The sequence below is a fragment of the Rhinopithecus roxellana genome, chromosome 1 (assembly GCF_007565055.1).
Source record: "Rhinopithecus roxellana isolate Shanxi Qingling chromosome 1, ASM756505v1, whole genome shotgun sequence".
NCBI lineage: Eukaryota > Metazoa > Chordata > Mammalia > Primates > Cercopithecidae > Rhinopithecus > Rhinopithecus roxellana.
Window position 1 is genome coordinate 127,531,229 of NC_044549.1, and position 18,812 is coordinate 127,550,040.

General features: G+C 48.8%; 1 protein-coding gene across 1 annotated transcript in view; it reads right to left on the reverse strand.

The window, feature by feature from the left end:
• ITGA9 (integrin subunit alpha 9) overlaps positions 1-17,288 on the reverse strand; it is a 415,573-nt gene extending 398,285 nt beyond the window's left edge. Inside the window, exon 1 of the mRNA XM_030930740.1 lies at positions 16,850-17,288. Within this exon, the coding sequence (XP_030786600.1) occupies positions 16,850-17,034 (185 nt within the window). The 5' untranslated portion in view covers positions 17,035-17,288. The remainder of the gene's footprint in view (positions 1-16,849) is intronic.
• Between the last annotated feature and the right edge of the window lie 1,524 nt (positions 17,289-18,812).

Consider the following 18,812-nt stretch of genomic DNA (forward strand, 5'->3'; position numbering starts at 1 on the left):
GCTGTATCCTCCATCTTGAACTGAAAAGCTGCCGAGGTTGGGCCATCCCCAGCAGGAGCATCCCCCGGCTACAGGAGAACAGGGGCAAGACCTACCCAGAAGACAGAAGAGGCAGGTTTGGGCCTGTGTGAGTGCAGAACATGAGGGAAATGGCAGTAAGATCCCCTCCAGATGTTACAAAAATAATTCTGACCTACAGTTTTGTGCATTGTTTCTGGAAAGTAGTCAACAGAAGATCTATAGCAAAGAATACCAAACAATACTAATCAGGCACGATTTGTGCTGAGCTACAAGCCATTTGGAAAATGTCTTGAACGATGAGACTTTAAACAAAATCCACATTGATGTTCAAAAAGTAGAAAATGCCAAGCCACTGCTCAGTGAGAACGGGCGTTGTTCCGTATCTCCAGCAGCCTAGAAAGGAGAGGGAATTCACCTCGCAAGGGTTTCGTATCATGAAATAGATCATCTCCCATATGCCTTGGCATAGAGTGCATTATATATTATGTATTTGTGGAAAAGGTGTTTAGCAGAAGTTAGGATGACCCTGCACAGCTTCCCTGGGGATGTGGAAAGCTGACCCAGACTCCCCTCCCTCTGCCCTGAAAGCCACCTTCATCTTGGGATCTCAGTCACTCACTGCACCCTGGTCTTAGAATGCTGCTGCTCCTGCTGCAACACTCCAGCTAGGCAAAGGGGCAGACAAACAAGGCCTCCACATCATACAACAGAAGTCTGAGGCCCTCAAAGGGGACTCCAGCAAAGGCTGGCAGATATCACAAGGGACATCGTCACTAACCTGGCTCAGGGACATGGTGTCAAGGTTCATGGGATGTGTGTGGGTCCCATCCTAATTCCCACTGCTCTGAGTTCAACACCTAGAACCTGAAGAATGAGAGGGTACAAAGAGCCAGGGAGACCCACCCTCACTGGAGTGTCTCCTTCCAGGTCAGTCTTGGAGCGTCTGTATCTGATTCCATGAGGAAGATGCCCCACTGGGGAGTGAGAGAAGCAAGGCTCCCAATGGTGCAGGTACCCAGGCTGCCCTGTGGCCCCTCAATAATGCCCTGGGATGCTCCTCCCCAGGTGTTTGCTGGGCACAACTGCAGAATTCCCAAGCAGAAGTAGGGCTGGAACCCACAGCCCTTTGGAAATAGAAGCATGCACTTTCCCAAACACACCACATCGCCTCCCTCACCCACACAAGAGCAGTTTGGCTGGTGCCTGTCTGCTCTAACTCAAATGCACAATGACATACAAAACAAAACTCCAGTGAGAAGAAAGCCACATTAAGGGATCAATTTTCCCCCTTGCTCTGGGGGCTGAGCTTTAGAGCAACTGGGGTAAGTCAAGGATTGCACTCTATAAGACCAGTTGTTTTCACAGGTGAGAAGAATTAGCAGTTTGCCCTGTCTAAACTGCTGAAACATCCTCAGCCTTTGCACAGGTCAGGTTCTAAGACCTGAGGAGCATAAAATACCTCTTCCACTCAAAAACCCCAGGGCCATGGAGCTGTGTCCAAAAATTCTCACCAACTCCAAATTTATATCAGCACAGTGACTAATCGCCACTTGTAATTTATTTTACAAAAATCACAAAAAAATTAACAAGAGTGAGAATTCATCATGTCCAAAGGAAGGGAAATGGCTGCAAGAAACAACAGGTCCTCCCTCCACTGGGTCCCCCAAACTGGCATTGGAACCCTGGAAATTTCAGATAATGCCATTGCTCCAAATTCACAGACACAGATTCATAGGCTATATAAGCAGGAGGGGACCCTGGAGAGCTTAATTCACAGGCAGTGCTTCCTCCAGTCTACAGCCAAGACTGAGAGGGACAAAGTTTACACCAGAACCTAAAGTGGAAAGGAACCTGCTGAATTATTATTTCTTTCCAAGCCCAAGGTACTCAATGGTTCTAACAACAACGGCTGATTCAAACCCTGATAACAACCTTTCCGTTCAAAACTTCTGATCAGCTGGTCAGACGAAAGGTTTTTCCCAAATCCTGTGCAATGGAAAATGAGGCTAGAGGTAAGGGGGCATGCACACACACATGCATGACACTCATGGGTGGCACACAGGAATGTGCTTGTATCTATGTGTGTACAGAACATCGTGGCTTCCTCCACAGCCCAGCACTGCTCTGTACCTAGGCCACCGTCCAGCAAGACTGCACCGCAGGCCAGCCCATGAGTGAGTCTTTTCTGAAGTTAATTCAGCTGGCTGTTTACCAGGCTGATCCCAAGGGATAAAGAGATTACTGTGGCCCAGAGTTCAGAACAAGCCACTGAAAAGATGCCATCTGCAGAGTTATAAAAAGACATCCTAGGCACTTCAAACATCGCCCCAACTCTCCTGGTACTCTTGACAAGACAATGTTCCTTTCCACTATAGTTACCACATAAAAGGGCCTGAGTGTCCCCACCAACAGGCTGCCATCAACAAAGCATCAAGCTACTTCTCTGCTTTGCTTGCTACTTCAAGTGTGGTCCTCAGACCAGCAGTATGGAGAACACCTGGCACTTGTCGGAAATGCAGAATCTTAGGCCCCAGCCCATTAAATCAGCGCATTTTAACAAGCTCTCAGGTGATTAACAGTTTAAGAAGTACTATGTAACCACCTAAACTGAGTAAAAATAACTAGGTTCATTTGGAGCCAGTAGAAGAGATTGCCCTTCAGAAGCAAGGCTCTTCTTCTATCCCATCCCCAGTTAAAGATGCCACAAACTTCAAAGGCCCTTTTTTTTTTTTTTTTTTTTTTTTTGCTTTTGAGACGGTGTCTCACTCTCTTACCCAGTCTGGAGTACAGTGGGGCAGTCTCCGCTCACTGCAACCTCCACCTCCAGGGTTCAAGTGATTCTCCCGTCTCAGCCTCCCTAGTAGCTGGGTACTACAGGCACACACCAAAAGGTCCAGCTAATTTTTGTATTTTCAGTAAAGACAGGGTTTCACTCTATTGGTCAGGCTGGTCTTGAACTCCTGACCTCAGGTGATCCACCTGCCTCAGCCTCCCAAAGTGCTGGGATTACAGGCCTGAGCCACTGTGCCCGGCCTCATGTGCCTTTTAAAGTCCTCTCATCAATGCAAGACTCTAAATTTCTAATTAGGGCAACCAGCATGTAGCAGGCACATAGAGTGTGCAGGTGCTGGGTAAAGCTCATTATGGGCAGGATCAAATTTAGTCTTCACAGCAACCCTACGGGAGGTACTAATATTATCCCCATTTTACAGATAGGGAAGCAGGTGGCCAGAGGAGGTTAAGATGGTTATTCATGTTAAATGCCAAGCTGTAGCATGCACCCCAGTAGTCAAATACATCACCCATGCCCTATTCTACCCACCCCACATCAGCCTGAAAGGAGGAAAAGGGAACCAACAGGTACCCAGTGCCCCCTCTGGTGCCAGCTGCTCACATATGTAATCCCCACCTGAGAAAGCCCCAGTGAGCCTTTGAGGGCAGCTCTGAAGTGAGAACTGTGATGTGAAAGCTCCGTCATGTCAAAGGGCATGCTGCGGTTTGGAAGTGAAAAGAAGAATTTCTCCTCCCCATCAGGCTCAGGTGACTCAAAAGGTGAATTTCAATCACCTTGCTTTTCCAAAGCACTGACACTGCTGTCATGGTGTTAACCAGAAGTTTGCCTCTCTTAATAAGCAGTGCTTTGGAAGTGTGGGTGCATCGGTTCATCCACCAACACTGGTTATGTTCACAAGGGTGCTTTCTTGCTCATGGCCAACCTGTCAGGCAGCCTCTCATGTGTTTTCCACTTGGAGATGCTGGGTCACACCGCCAGTAAGTGGCAGAGCTGGGATTTGAACCCAGAGTGTCTGTGTCCAATGGCATGGTCTTTCCAGCCTCTCCAAACTCCCTCCTGGTGTGGCAGTTTAAGTGCCCTGCATTTTTCCAACAAAGCCGCTTTCTGAGCTCCCTGTGTGTGGTCAAGCTGTCTGTGAAGGCTCCATTCCAGTTGCCCACCTCGCTCTGAACCTGTCTCACGTTTTGAGGGTAATCTGCAGGTAAATTCTCTGGAGAGCGGGTGACAGAGAAGGACTGAACCGCAGCTGCCTCCTTGGGCAGGACTGAGAACTGACAGTGTCTCAAAGATTCCCTCCCTCCCCACAAATGCCACAGCAGCGATTCCACAGGCGAAATTATAGCCAGATCGAGGACAGCAACTGGGGATTAAAAACTTTAAACCCATTAGGTTTGCTTTCGGGCATTTGATCCCAAAGCCAAAGCTTCCCCAGGGGCCTACGTTTTGGTTACATGAGTCAAAGTCTTCACTGTGTGTCCACCACGGGGAAACCCCAGGAATTGTCCACATCCCTTACTGGGCAGAAAGCAGCCCAGGCTTGAGTAAAGGAAGAGCTGGTGTCGGGAGAGCCACCTCTGACCACACCAAACTCTTCATTTCCAGAAGGAGGGGACTCACTAGGGACCAATGCTTGCCCAATGGAGCCATGGGACCTGAAAGGCCTCATAAGCTCTTCTTATATTTGGGGAAACTGAGGCTCCTAGTGTTTAAGCAGTGGATACTGACTGCTTTCTATGGTTTTAAGCCAGTAGTTCTACCTGGCTACTAAGCTTTGTGGGAAAGTTATGCGTGGTGATAAAGTGTAAGAAGCACAGGCAGTAACACAGTTTAAATCCTGCCTCTACTGCTGACAAGCTGTGTCTCTTAGACAAGTGTCTTAACCACTCTGAGCCTCAGTTTTCCTCTTCTGTAAAACAGGAGGAATAAAAGTGTACCTAAGAAGGTTTCTTGTAAGGTTTAAGCAAAAGACTGTTTATAAAGCACTCAGCAAAGTGCCTGCTACAAAGTAGGTGTTCAAAGAAATGTTAGACTGCTGGGCAGTAGTAGACCAAACACCTTGACACCAAACTCATCCCAGCTCCAACTCCTGGCAGCACCCAAGAGCTCACAGATCCTTAGAATTGCAAACGTTGTCAGAATCAAAATGGAGTCACTTGTGTTCAAAAAAAAGCCCCTGATAAATAGAGCCGTGGGAAGCCATGAAGGAAAGGTTTTCATGCATAAATAACTGATAACAAGAACTAGCACAAAAAAAAATCTGCAAAAACACAATCTTGCACAAAGGCCATCACAACCATACACACACACACACACACACACAAACCTTCTGTGAGGAAATCTACCTAGCAACTTTCTGTCCAACCTTAAACTGGTGCCACCCTTGTTACTGATCATTGTATCCAAGGATAATTATCTCAAAACAATTAAGTAATCCTCATTTTTCCTTTAAAAGCCTTTGTTTTCCTTTACCTCCCTGAATATGCACGCAGATTACTGTGACACATGTATTCCCACTGCAATGCCCTATTCCTGAGTAAACATTTTCCTTTAGAGAGCCTCTCTCTGTGTTTGCTATTTAGGTTAATAGAACCTTGGTCCCTTTTCTGGTGTGCTGGGCAGGAATTTATTCAGACTGTCACAGTAATTCAGGGATGGCCAGGATGCTTTCACCGCCAGTAATATATTACAAAAGTGGCCACAATTCCCCACCCTTCCTGTATCCCTGCTCTTTTCAGTGTGACTTTGCAGCTTCTCTTGTCAAGATATGAAATGTGTTTCTGCCTCCTCTTGATGTAGGCTGGCCCTGTGGCTTACATTGGCCAACAGAATGTGGCAGAAGGGGCATGGTTCAACTTCTGAGCTTAGGCTTCAAGAAATCATGCAAGCTTCTGATTGTTCTATTGGTACTCTACCCAACCACCATGTGTACAAGCCCAGGCTAGCTGCAAGAGGATGAAAGACACATGGAGCACAAATAAGTCCTTCCAGCTGAAGCCATCCTTTGTCAGCCAGTCAGCCAACCCAGAAGTTGACCAAAGATGCATGAGTGAGTCCTGCAGAGAACAGAAGAACCACCCAGCTGAACCCAACCTAAGTTGCCAACCACAGAATAAGCTACAAGTGGTGGTTGATTTAAACCACTAAGTTTTGGGGTGGTTTGTTATGCAGCAATATTGTGGTGATAGAAAACAGATACATCATCAAGCTAAGGCATGCCACTTCTGAAGGAATCTGGACCGTGGTAACTGCATCGCCCACTAATTCCTGCTAAGTCCAAACCAATTATCCAACTATGCAGCTGACAAATACTGCTATGGCTCCTCTAGCTACCTGGTCTCCTTTCCCTCCCTCAAAGGAATCTCACCACCAACCAGGACCACAGACTTTTACTGGGGGCCCTGAGATGGGACAGGCATGGTGGAGTGGTAGAATAAGCCCTGAAGAGTGTACCTGAAGTCACACCCAGGAGTGTGCCAGCTACAGCTATGTGACCCTTGGACAAGTCCCCTGGCCACTCTGACCCTTCCTTTCCTTTTCTCTAAAACAAGGATAATACCAAACGCATGATCCCCCTCCCAGGACAGTGATGAGGCACAAAAGGAAAAGGCAGATAAAAGTGTTTGGGGGACCATGCACCCCAGGATGGCCTGACTTGCAAGAGTAGATTATGGTATTTTATCTGCAAAGCCAAGAGCAGATACAAATGCTCTCTAAAGAAGGCCTTTTCCTTTCAGGGCCCTTCTCTTTTTTCCTTAGAAACCTGATAGCTTGGACAGGGCCTTGATGGAGGTAGAGGTAGGGAGGGCAGCATGGCTAACCCTGAGAACAGTCAGTTTATCATTAAATCAGTCCCAGCTTGGTTCAAAGCACAACTCTGTAATTTACTTACTTGCTGGGTAACCTTGGACAAGTGACTTGGCTTCTCAGTGCTTCAGCAGTGGTAGCCCCCTCTGCATAAAGGGGACTATGAACACAGTGCTTCTGGCATATAGGAAGTATTCATAAAAGGCTAGCAATAATAATTTTTATCCTGGAGAGCCTAGGTTAGAGTAAATAAATGGAGGGAGAGGGGCACAATCCATACCACATAATGCTAAGTTAGAGAATGAAATAGTTGGAGCCCATGCCCGGCTGGGAAAAGCAGAGGCACGGGGGCAGGGTCCCACCTTGGAGTGACATTGGTCCCCAGCTTGTGATTCACAGAGTGAAGGGTCAGAGGCTGCTGCCCTGGCCTGGGACTCAGGTCTTGACAAACACACTGAGGGGAGACAGCTGGAGAAGGAGGTAAGGGAAAAGGACTGAGGTTTCCTTCCACATCTGAAAGCATCAAGTGAACACTAAAGTCCAAGGGGCAGAGTAAATTACAGACTTCTGGCAGATCTAAGAAAAAGCCTTGATATCTTCTTGTTGGTTTCTTGTGATAATTTTTTTCAAGAGAAATATGGCAATATATTTACTTTTTTTTTTTAAAAGTACCCCACCTTGGAACTGTAGACCTACCTCCTAGACTTATCTGCAGCCTGGGGTGGGAGCTGGAGCTCCCCATAACAAGGGTGGCCTCCCATCTGCTCCTTGGCTTTCCAAGAGCACAGAGAAGAAAGAGGCAGGCAAAATTCTAGAATTTACAATCCCAAAGATCTCCATTTAAAGTAGCCATCTCAGATCCTTTTTGGAAGCAGACAGGGTGTAAATGAAAGCACAAAAATGCAGATTTACGTAGAGCATAATGAAAATATTAGAGGCCACACATAATGAAGAGTGTGTCTATGTTAGAATATCTCATTCATTTCAGTGTTGAGTGTCAACACTCAAAGTTTGGTGAATAAATGAATGAATCAACAAAAACACTGAAAGAAAACTCAGCATCTCAAGTCAGGATGAAAAAGACCATTCGTTTCATAAATCAGATCAAGTAAAAAGAGAAATAACTACTGGCATCTATCAAGGGCTTACTGTATGCTGTGTTGTGCTCTGGGCTTTGCAGATATCATCTCATTTAATGCCCCCACCAACCTAATGAGGGATGTACCCTTATTACTCTTTGCAGAAAAGGAAACTGGGGTTCAGACAGCTGAAGTAGGTTCAGACAGCTGAAGTAATTGGCCTGGATCACACAGCTCCTAAGCAGAGGGCCGAGTAAGGGAGGCTGGGGGCAGGGCTAATGCTGGAGCCCACTCTCTTGGCCACCAGGCACTTGTGCATCTCAGCGGTGCCCCCTTTTATGGCACAAAAATCGTGGATCTGGTTGTTGCTGTGGAACCGGGGACTCAACGAAGGTAGAGACAGGAAGAACACCACTCAGCTTTATCTGGAACATCCACCCTCTAGGACCCATCCTGGTGCAAAAGACATGCCAAGACCCTCTGCAGTGCTGCCTACTGGTGTGTACTGCACAACACCAAGTTTACTCTGGGGTCCGCATATATCACAGCACTTTGACACTAGATAGGATGGGGTAGGAAAGGGCATCTCCAAGGTGACCTTAACACACCAAGAGATCAGCTAAGACGAAGGAAATTTGTTTCATACTTTTTTATTTTTTAAGAAAATTTGGGCACATAGGTTGGGCACGGCTCATGCCTGTAATCCTAGCACTTTGGGAGGCCGAAGCGATGGATCACAAGGTCAGGAGATCGAGACCATCCTGGTTAACACAGCGAAACCCCATCTCTACTAAAAATACAAAAAAAAAAAACTAGCCGGACATGATGGCAGGTGCCTGCAGTCCCAGCTACGTGGGAGGCTGAGGCAGGAGAATGGCGTGAACCCGGGAGGCGGAGCTTGCAGTGAGCCAAGATCGTGCCACTGCACTCTAGCCTGGGTGACAGAGTGAAGACTCCATCAAAAAATAAAAATAAAAAGATTTGGGCCCATAGTAGGTACATATTTATGAGGTACATGAGATATTTTGTTACAGGCATGTAATACGTAATAACCACAGCAGGGTAAATGGGGTATCCATCACCTGATGCATTTATCCTTTATGTTACAAGTGATCCAATTATACTCTTTTAGTTATTTTTAAATGTACAGTCAAATTATTGTTGACTATAGTCATCTTGTTGTGCTATCAAATACTAGTTCTTACTCATTCTTACTCATTCTTTCTAGTTTTTTGTACCCGTTCATGCCTTTTATTAAATGTTCAAATATTTGGGGATACAAATCATCCTCTCACATATTGTTGGCCACTGGTGCAGCAAGTTTGACTCTGTGTGGGTTTCTTTAATAAAGTTACAAACCCAGGAGTGATTCTGAAACACTGGCCACCATGGCTACCTTCCCCAATTCAGAGCTTCCTAAACAAGTGGTGGGAGCCAGCAGAACTCAGAGTGGATGGGGAGATAGTAACAAAGCAGCCCCAGGAGGTTAGGGGGATACATGGAATACTGCAGAGTACTCCATCTTTCCTAGGACACTTCTGTCTTAATGTTAGACAGACTTGGTGTGAGAGGAGGCCCTTCAAATGTCCCTGGCAGAATCATTGGGTCCCTGTTCACTCAGTGATCAAACACCTCCAGAAAACAGAACCCTTGCATCCCCCCAAGAGTAGCCAGTGGGTCATGAATAAGCATCCCAAAAGGGAGCTGCAGAGAAGCTACTACTATTGCAATTCAATAACTTTTCCAGGAAAGCAGGCAGAACAGAAATTCACAAGACAGATGTTTGAGCTCCCTGAGTTGGGGACTTCCTCCCAAACTCAGATTCTTGACTTCCTGAGAGGCAGTCAGCCTGGGTGGACAAAGGCACAGGCCTGTGCTCAACAACTCATTAGCCATGTAACTTGGGCAATAATGCCTCTGTGCCTCAGCTTCCCCTCCATGAATGGGGATAAAATGATAGCCAGCTGCTACAGACTGAATGCTTATGTTCCCTCAAAATGTATATGTTGAAATCTTCACCCCAGGGTAATGTTATTTGGAGGTGGGGACCTTGGGAGGTGATTATGTCATGAGGATATAACCTGTGAATGAATTAGTGCCCTTACAAATGTGGCCCCAGAGAGTTCCCTCACCCCTTTCATCGTGTGAGCTTAGAGTGAGGACACCACTGTCTATGAACCAAGAAACAGGCACTCACCAGATAGCAAATCTGCTAGGGCCTTGATCTTGGACTTCCAAGGCTCTAGATCTGTGAGAAATAAATTCTGTCATTTATGAGCAACCCAACCTATAACAGTTTGTTATGGCACCCCAAATGGCTACCAGCTGAAAGGACTGTTGGGAGTATTAAATAAGCTAATATGAGTACCTATGTAGATAGCACTTGACATCTACTAAATATTCAAAGATACACTGTTGCTGCTGGTGGTGGTATTGTTGCTTCCGTTGCTAATTTAAACTCAACACAGAAGTCCTTTTTGCTCAGAGCAGACACTGATGGACCAAGTGAGCCTGTGGTTTCAAAGACTGTAGATTTTTCCCAGTCTTGGACTTATATTGGCTTCCTAGGACTCCCTCTGGCAAAAAGGAAGGTTGGGATAAAACCTTTTATTCGGCTTTGGTTGATCACCAAATCCACTTGGCTAAAAGGATTTGCAGTTCAGAGAACTCAGTGGCTCAGTGTAAAGCAGAGCTCCTTTCTTCTGAAATCCATCACCTGTGACTCCTCCGACATCAGAAAGAAGTACCTTATCAGTCAGCTGGTGGCAAGATTGCTCGGGATTCTGTTTCTGGGCCAGTTCCAATGGCCCTACTGTCAATCCTAACACTCCACACACTGATTACAGAGGTATGAACAAAGACAGATGACTCCCAGCCACACTACAGGCCAAGGAGCACACCTCACACCCTCCCAACACAGTGATTCATGCGTGGCGGGCTCCAGGGCATCAACCGAGGCGTGGGTCACTTCATGCTGTTCAGCTGCAAGGGGGACCATCAGTGACAGCCTCCAGCTGCAGCTTTCCTGGGATCTGCTGCAGGATTCCAGCTGAGGCTGTGCTCTTTCCAGACAGCTCCAGCCAATGCCTGACCCTGGCAGAGGATAGCCATTTCTGCCCAGTGGTCCCTGTTGGGTTGACTGAGACTTTAATCAGATCTGCACAGAGTCAGAGGCTCTCTCTGCCCCATCCAACTGCCCCATTTCTTTTTTTTTTTTTTTTTTTTTTTTTTTTTTTTTTTTTTTGAGACGGAGTCTGGCTCTGTCGCCCAGGCTGGAGTGCAGTGGCCGGATCTCAGCTCACTGCAAGCTCCGCCTCCCGAGTTTACGCCATTCTCCTGCCTCAGCCTCCCGAGTAGCTGGGACTACAGGCGCCCGCCACCTTGCCTGCAACTGCCCCATTTCTATTTCACAGGCACTACCCAGCCCCAACAATTCTCCCACACTCCTATCTCTGTCCTAGCATCTGCTTCCTAGAGGATGCAAACTGACACAAGCCCCCAGTGAATGTGCATTGATCTCTCAGGCTGGGGTGGGCCTTGAACAAGGCGTGTAACTCTGTAAGCCTCAGTTCCCCAAATAGCAAACTGGAAACCACTCACTGGGATGTCACAAAGACTATGCCTGTGAAAGCATCTGACCTCTTGTAGATACCCAGCAGATACTATCTGACGAAACTCACTTTGGTTGTTAAAATTACATGCAACCCATTGAAAGCAAGGAATTTCAGAGAACACTATGGCTGCTTTTAACAAATGTAAAAACAACATTTTCCCTGGACAAATCACAATAGAAGTTATCAGGAGACCATTTCCTGAACAGCAGCATGTCACCAGGGAATCAGAGCTGGCTGGGGCCCGGCCCTTCACACTCTCACACTCAGGGCCATTAATGACAGGTTGAGACAAGACTGTCTTCTTGCCCTGGAAGGTTCTCCACTGGGTAAGACAGCTGCCTCTGCCCCCAGCCAGCATTCAGCACTAGCTCAGAAAACAGCACCCTTGCCAGCTTCTCCAGATCTTCAGAGAAATTTCCCAGAAACCCCGAGAAGATGCTTTTTGCATCCCCTTGGAACTCAGGCCTCATATATGTGCTGTCCCTTCTTGAGAGCTTGAGAAAGCAGGCTCTGCAGGGTGAGTGAGGACCAGGAACAAGGTCTGAAAATGCCATTTCCCCAGAAAAATTCCAACAAGGAAGCGGACCTACGCCTTCCCCTAGAGTCTGGCACAGGACAGAGGAACTCTGCAAAGATGCTCACCACTGAGGTTATGAGAAGGCAGGGCTCCCACCACCATTTCTGGGTGTTTCCTCAGCAAGACTGGCAGGGCTGGGGGCAGCAGGGCCTATGATCCCAGGGCTCCCCTTCTAAATGTTTTCCCTGCACAGGAGTTTCTCTTCTGCCCCTCTGAATAACCCATGCCTGCCTGAGGGCGAGCCTCTCCCCTATCAGAGCCTATATCTTAAATTTCATTTGAGACACACAACTAGAACCCCACAATTTTCTCACCTACCTGTCAGATTGTGAGCAAAAAGTTTTCATTCTTGAACCCCCAGCCCTAAACACAGATCAGGCCCTGCGGTGTTTTACGAGTTGAAAGACAATTCAACCTCTTCAGCAGGCAATAATTTTTAGTTAGATGTAAGCACCTGTTTCAGTTTTAGTACTCACATATGCTATGGGTTGCTTTTTTTCTTTTTGTTTCTTACCTCTCCTTTTGATCCTTGTCTAGCCCTTTAAGACTTACATCATTGCTCTAAACCCACACTGCCCAGTAGAACTTTCCATGATGATGAAAATGTTTTCTCTGTGTTGTGTCCAATACAGTAGCTACTAGCCCCATGTGGCTATTGAGTACTTGAAATGTGGCAAGTGCAACTGAGAAGCTGAATTTTAAATTTTATTTTTAGTTAATTTGCATAGCAATATATCTGGCTAGTGGTGACTACATCAGACAGCTCACCAGAACTGTCTAGCTCGTTCTTTTAATTCTCGACCTTCATGCAAATTGAGGATGTTATGTTCTCCTTGGCTTGGAATTGCCTCCTATTCCTCACTGAACAACACTCTGACAACCTTAACAAAGCAAAAAGCCCAGCACATCTTCCATTTCCGAGCACTCCTAAGCACAGCCGTCTTGATGCGTCCCAGGAGAGGGAGCAGGAAGCACGTCTCCAGAAAGGAAGCCAGTGCACCCAACCACTTTGGACTCCGGGGCGTCTGGGGCAGAGAAGGAGGAGGGGACGGGGCGGAGTGTGAAAGACGTCCGCTCTGGAGGCTGCACACCAGCCAGGCCGCATTTATTTATATCACAGGGTGTTACAGTTGTCAGCCCTGCAGCTGAGGAACTGGTCCATGTCTAAAGGAAGGGGACAGAAATCGGCTTTGTCCATGTTCCCTGGCACTTACTGTTGTTGTTCAAAGGATGCCAGAAGACTCAGGCAGTGGGAGCTATAGGAGAGGAAGCTGGCTCTGGACCGGCAGACACACTCTGGGTGTTATTAGAAAAAAAGAAAATTGAGTAACTTGCACGTTTGTATCCCAACTGATACAAACGTCACCTGGAACACTGTCCGGGATATTCTAGTCCATATAGCCATGGGGACAGTTCTCACTGCCCAGAGCACAGTGACAGCAGGACCACTCAAGCAGGTATACTGAAAGAAGCTGGGTCTGGGGCTCTGTGCTCAGTGTGATATGGCTACAGAGCTGAGTTCAATCACCAGGGCTGGGAAAAGCAAGATCACCCCCACACTTATACAGGGATCTAGGATCCTTCCATTAGTGACAATTTTGGTCTACAAAATAATTGAGAGAAATGCTCAGTTATGGGATTAGAGAAGTGCTAGTTCCACCAATAGAGCACATTCACATGCTTTGAGATGTACACCCGCGGGTCCGTCAACATGGGGACGCTCTGCTCTGCTGCCTGCAGAGTCCATGCTGACTTTGGGGTCTGGGCTCTCCCCCTATCACTTGCAGCACATTCTTCTCCCTCCCTTTCCCTAGAGACAACACATTTTTTCACCTGTAAAACAGGTGGTTAATTAGCATGAATCAAACATCTTAGACTGCAAAATATTGAATTAAGTAACAAAGAATAATTTCTTTGAGAAGAGAGACATAAGATACAAGGCTTAATTAACATGTCTTCTTTTCCTTTATAAGTTTTGCTATACTACTTTTCCCTTTCATGTCTATATTTTACTTTCCTCACTCATTTTGATGAGTGTTTGTGATCCTTTTAAGTCACCCCCATGTAGGTTCTATACTCTTTCACTGCACTAGAGCAGCCCTTTGCAAAACTACTCCAAGCCTCCAGTGTCTGAATAAATTAATGTATTTTTCTAAAGTACACACACTTCACTGGCACTTTGGTAATACATAAAGAATGCCCTGAAGCTTCCGTCCTCTCTGACCCACCAATTCTAAGTCCAGGAATTTATTCAAAGGAAATAATTAAGATTGTCCTCAAGGGTTTCGTTAAAGGTTGTTTACCCCTGCTGCTGTTTGCAATCACAAATAATTGAAAATGACTGACATGTCCCTCAAGCAGGGCTAGAAGATTCAGGGCTCGGGTACTTCTTAGTAGTAAGCAACCAATAACCAGTCACCAAGTCAATCAACCAACCCTAGAGTTGAAGTTAAGGTACAGACTGAGGACAGATCCAGAATTCACAGGACCTGATCTTATAAATTTAGGGTGACTAACTTTAAGAAAATTAACACAAAATTATAAAATTGGGAACAGGGCATTAATAGGGGTCTATGCAAGCAAGAACCCTTTGGGTTAAGTTTCAGCAGCCTTGCGCAATAAGTCTGGCCTCTAGAGGAAAGAAAAAGGAGAAAGAAGATGCTGGAAGTCACTTACCTCAAAGGCCATAGTTTACCAAGCCTGGGTAAAAAATACATTCGAGCACACATACAGCAAAAAATACATTCAAGGTCTAAGACAAAGAATATTGGGAAAAAGGGAAAGAGAAAAAAAGGATGGGGAGGAAAATACTTGAAAACAACAGCATGAGAACAGAAATCAAGGGGAGAACAAAATCTAAGAAAAAATTAAGTCCATGTGGTGGGTGGGGGAGTAAAATGAAGCATTATTTTTAAAAGATTTCAGTAAAGTTGAACAGCTACAGGGACAAGCACTCCAGTACAAAAAAAGCAGCCAGCTTGTACCACAACAAGAGAGGGCACTTTTGAGCCCAGCAGCCCAGCTACATGGGTTCCCAAGGACCCCTGAAATACCAGTCCCACATCTCAACTGGCAACAAGGATATGCACAGCATTATTGCCAAGCTCCACATCCCCTCCCTACCATTTACCCTGGCTACCAAGTTGAAGGCCAGACTGTCTTTTCCTACACTGGCCAAATCTGCTCACAACAGCTTTTCTTCATCCCCTTTTTAAATCAAAGCAGGCTGAACACCTTTTCTCTGTCAGATCTGCTCTCATCTCTACCCATTCCTTTCCCAGGTAGGGTGACTTTGACCTGTGGCCCATGCAAATCCACAGTGACAGTGGCTTGGCCTTTCTCCCTCTAGCTGTCAAAGAGCTCCAAGGCACTTGAGCCAGCCTCAGCGTGCAGATCACACACAATGCTCTGGCTGGCTTGGCTGCCTGCTCAGCTGCTGGCCCTTTCTCAGCAGCCCCCTGTCCTCCCATTTTTGACAGTGCTTCCCATGTGCTTGGTGCCTAGTGTGGGGATCTGGGATGTGTTCTTCAACCTCAGACCCTGAGTCTGCAGGACACAGAAAAATGTTCAGCCTGCTCTGCTTTAAAAGGGGAATTTGACAAGTGTAAGAACAGACACGCGGTCTTAAACCCAGCAACTGGAGTGAGAGAGGGGGATGTGGAGCTGGGCGAGAGCTATGTGAGGGCTTTGAAATCTGGTTCTCTTGGAGGCTGATCTCCTGAACAACATTATTCTTAGTGGGCTGGTCTCGGAGTCCCCTTTTCCGGGAATGCTTGAGTACTGCGATCCACAAATCACCCTTTTCCATCAGTCTCTGTCCAATACAGAGCAGTGACTCTCCTGCATAACTACATGCACCAGCAACAGTGACCTCGACCTCCCTGCCTGCCACCCCTAAGGATGCTCAGACTGGTGACTACACAATAAAATCAACCCCGGCCTGGCTGTCACCTGGGCCCCCACTGAGGCATGACCTCGAACGAGGGAACTTCCTGCAGCCTAACTCTCTCTCCTATCAAGAAGTGATCACTATGTGGCTGTTCATTCCCTCGGGTCCAGAGGAAGTGGCCAATGAGGGCACCAACCTCCCCTTAGTGCTTCTCTGCTGGGGTTGGGCACAAGGTCTGTACCACTCAGTTTATGGTGCTTCATGGGGGAGGGCCGCCCCATTCTTCAGGCCCACCTCTTCGGACTCAGGAGACAGCTGGACCCCTTGGCCTCTATAGAAACACGTCTCTCTCTTAAGGCTTCTAGTGAAGGTCTCCAGGTCGAATGGCCCATATGAGATGAGACTCAGGCTGCCGCAAGAAACACCTACCTGACCCACTGGCGGTGTCACTCGTAGGTGCTCCCTCACCCTCCTCTTCCCTATATCCCAGGAACTTCTCCGCTCCACTTCCACCCAGGGTCTTGTAGAGGCGGGAAGGGGGGCTCTGGGCTCCAGTGCGCCCTAAGGGATCCCAGACACCCTGTCCCTGGGGAGCCCCACCCCGCGCAGCGGCGCTGTAGAGGCCATACTACTTCCTCAGGGGTTCCCCAAAATCGGGGAGGGGTGCAGCTCCAGTGCCCCAACTCCACCAGGCCCTGCGAGGTTCAGGAAGCTCACCCGGCCCACGGCGGCCACTCGGAGGCAGAGGAGCCAAGTTACTTTGCAATCCAGAGAGCGGCGGAGGAGACAACTCTAGCGGCTCTCCCCGCACGCGCCAGGCTGGGACCCCAGGGAGGGGCCCGGACGCCCCAGTCCGCCTCCAGGCGCCGACCCCGACCTCAGAGGGCCCCGGACGGCGTCCTCCCTTCTCCCGCCGTCCCCCCGGCGGCCGAGCCGCGCGCAACAGAGACATTTAAATCGCCTCCTCGGGACCGCAGCATGGAAGAGGCCGGAAAGGCGGCGGCGGCGCTGGCCTGGGGACCGGGGCGGTGGCCGCGCGGGCCAGGGTCGCGGAGCTGGGCGGGCACTCACCAGCGCGTGTTGTCGTGGAAATGCTCCAGAACCGCGTAGCCGAAGAACGAGTCGGCGGGGCCCTGGAAGTGCACGGGGCGCTGCGGGTCGAGGTTGTAGGCGCCCGCGGGGATCCCCGCGACCACCAGCGCCAGCAGCAGCGCGCGGAGCCCCCCGGCGCCCCTCGGCGCAGCCGGGCCGCCCATCCCTAGCCGGCCGCCGCCGCCTTCCCCTCTGCCCGGCGAGCAGGGCGCCGAGCGCGCGGGCCGCGGGGTCAGCCGACAGCCGGGAAGCTCCCCGGGGCGGGAGCTCTGCGCCTGGACACGGGCGGGATGCGGGCGTCGGGCCCGGCACCGGGGCGCGGACGGCGGGCTGACCCGGCGCTGAAGGCGAGCACAGAGGCGGCCCCGAGCGGTGGGCGTCCTCAGTCCGCCCAAGAAGTCTGCGCGAGCGGGTCCCGGGCCGGGCGGCGCTGGACTGCGGAGGGGCGCGCCCGCGGGGTGGGCGGCCCGGGCGACAACGCCTGGACGGCGCGGCAGCGCCCCCTGCGGGCTGCGAGCCCTGCGCGCACTTCCCGGGCGGGAGTCAGCCTCGGGGACCCGCCGAGGCGCCCGAGCTGCCCCCTCCCCGCCGCGCACGGGTCGCTCGGGTTCCCAGAGATAAAGCTGCTCCCCTCCGCCACCACAGGCTCTGCTGGCCCTAGTGGGCCTGTCTCCCTGCTTTTGTCTCTGTTTCCCTCCCTGTCTCACGATCAGTAAGATCCAAAGGAACCCCGGTGAAAGACGAGTTTAGACTCCAGATTCTAGCCCTGCGCATCCTTTGCTCCTTCACCCAGTTGTGAGAAAAGCTGTAGGAGCAGTGCTCAGTAAACGCCCGCTGTTGTTATTCATAACAATAGTAGCCACGTGGAAGCGAGCAGAGCACCCCTCCATATTCTAGTCACTTGGTCTCATACACCAGTGATTCCCTAAGTGTGGTCTCTGGACCAGCAGCATCAACGTCATCTAGGAACTTGTCAGAAAATGCAAATCCTCAGGTCCCACTCAGCTCTGCTAAATCAGAAGCTCTGTGGGTTGGAATCCAGCAGGGTCTGCGTGCACTCAGGGGTGTGTGTGTGTACTTGTAAATATGCCTAAGAGAAAGTCTACCATCTTAACCATTTTTAACTGTGCAGTTTGGGGGATTAAGTATATGCATGTTATGCAACCATCACCACCATCCATCTTCAGAACTCTTCATCTTGGAAAACAAACTTTATACCCTAAACAATAACTCCTCTTTCCCCCTAACCCTACCCCCATCCCCACCACCAGCCTCTGGCAACCACCTTTCTACCTTCTGTCTCTATGAACTTGACTACTCAAATTCAAGATTCCTGCTGAATTGACTGCTATCATGTTGAAGTCTGACCACACTATTGTGGTTTCCCTGCCTGTGTTCTCTTCTTTCCACTTTTTAATTCTACAACAGAGTTTGGATAATGGTTTAAAACTTCCTGTTGCCCCCCACCAGCTACTCCTGCCTATAGGATGGAGCCAGATCTCCTTAGCATAACTTCAAATGGAGGCTCCATCTGTTTCCAGCCCCATTTTATGCCCCTTTCCTGACTCACTTCCCACAAACCCTACAATGTATCCACACACAACTTCTAGCTGTCCCCTGAACGTGTCCAGCAGGGGTTTTCACACACATCTGTGCCTTCTCCAACACTGTTCTTTCTTCCTGAAATGTGTCTACCTAGGATTTTCAACTGGCAAAATCCTATCCATCCAAGACTTCCAGTCCAGTTCTCGCCTCACCCTTTCTGTGCCACTTCCTCTGCTCCTTTCTTCTCTGGGCTGCCAAAGAGTGTCCACATGCCTTTATCTCGTCACTTAGAACATGTTGATCATTTTGGGGGCTTTCTGTCCCTCTCTATAGATGGTACGGCTCTCTAAGGAGAAAAAAAATCTTAGATATCTTTGTAGCCCCCAAGGCCCAGCTC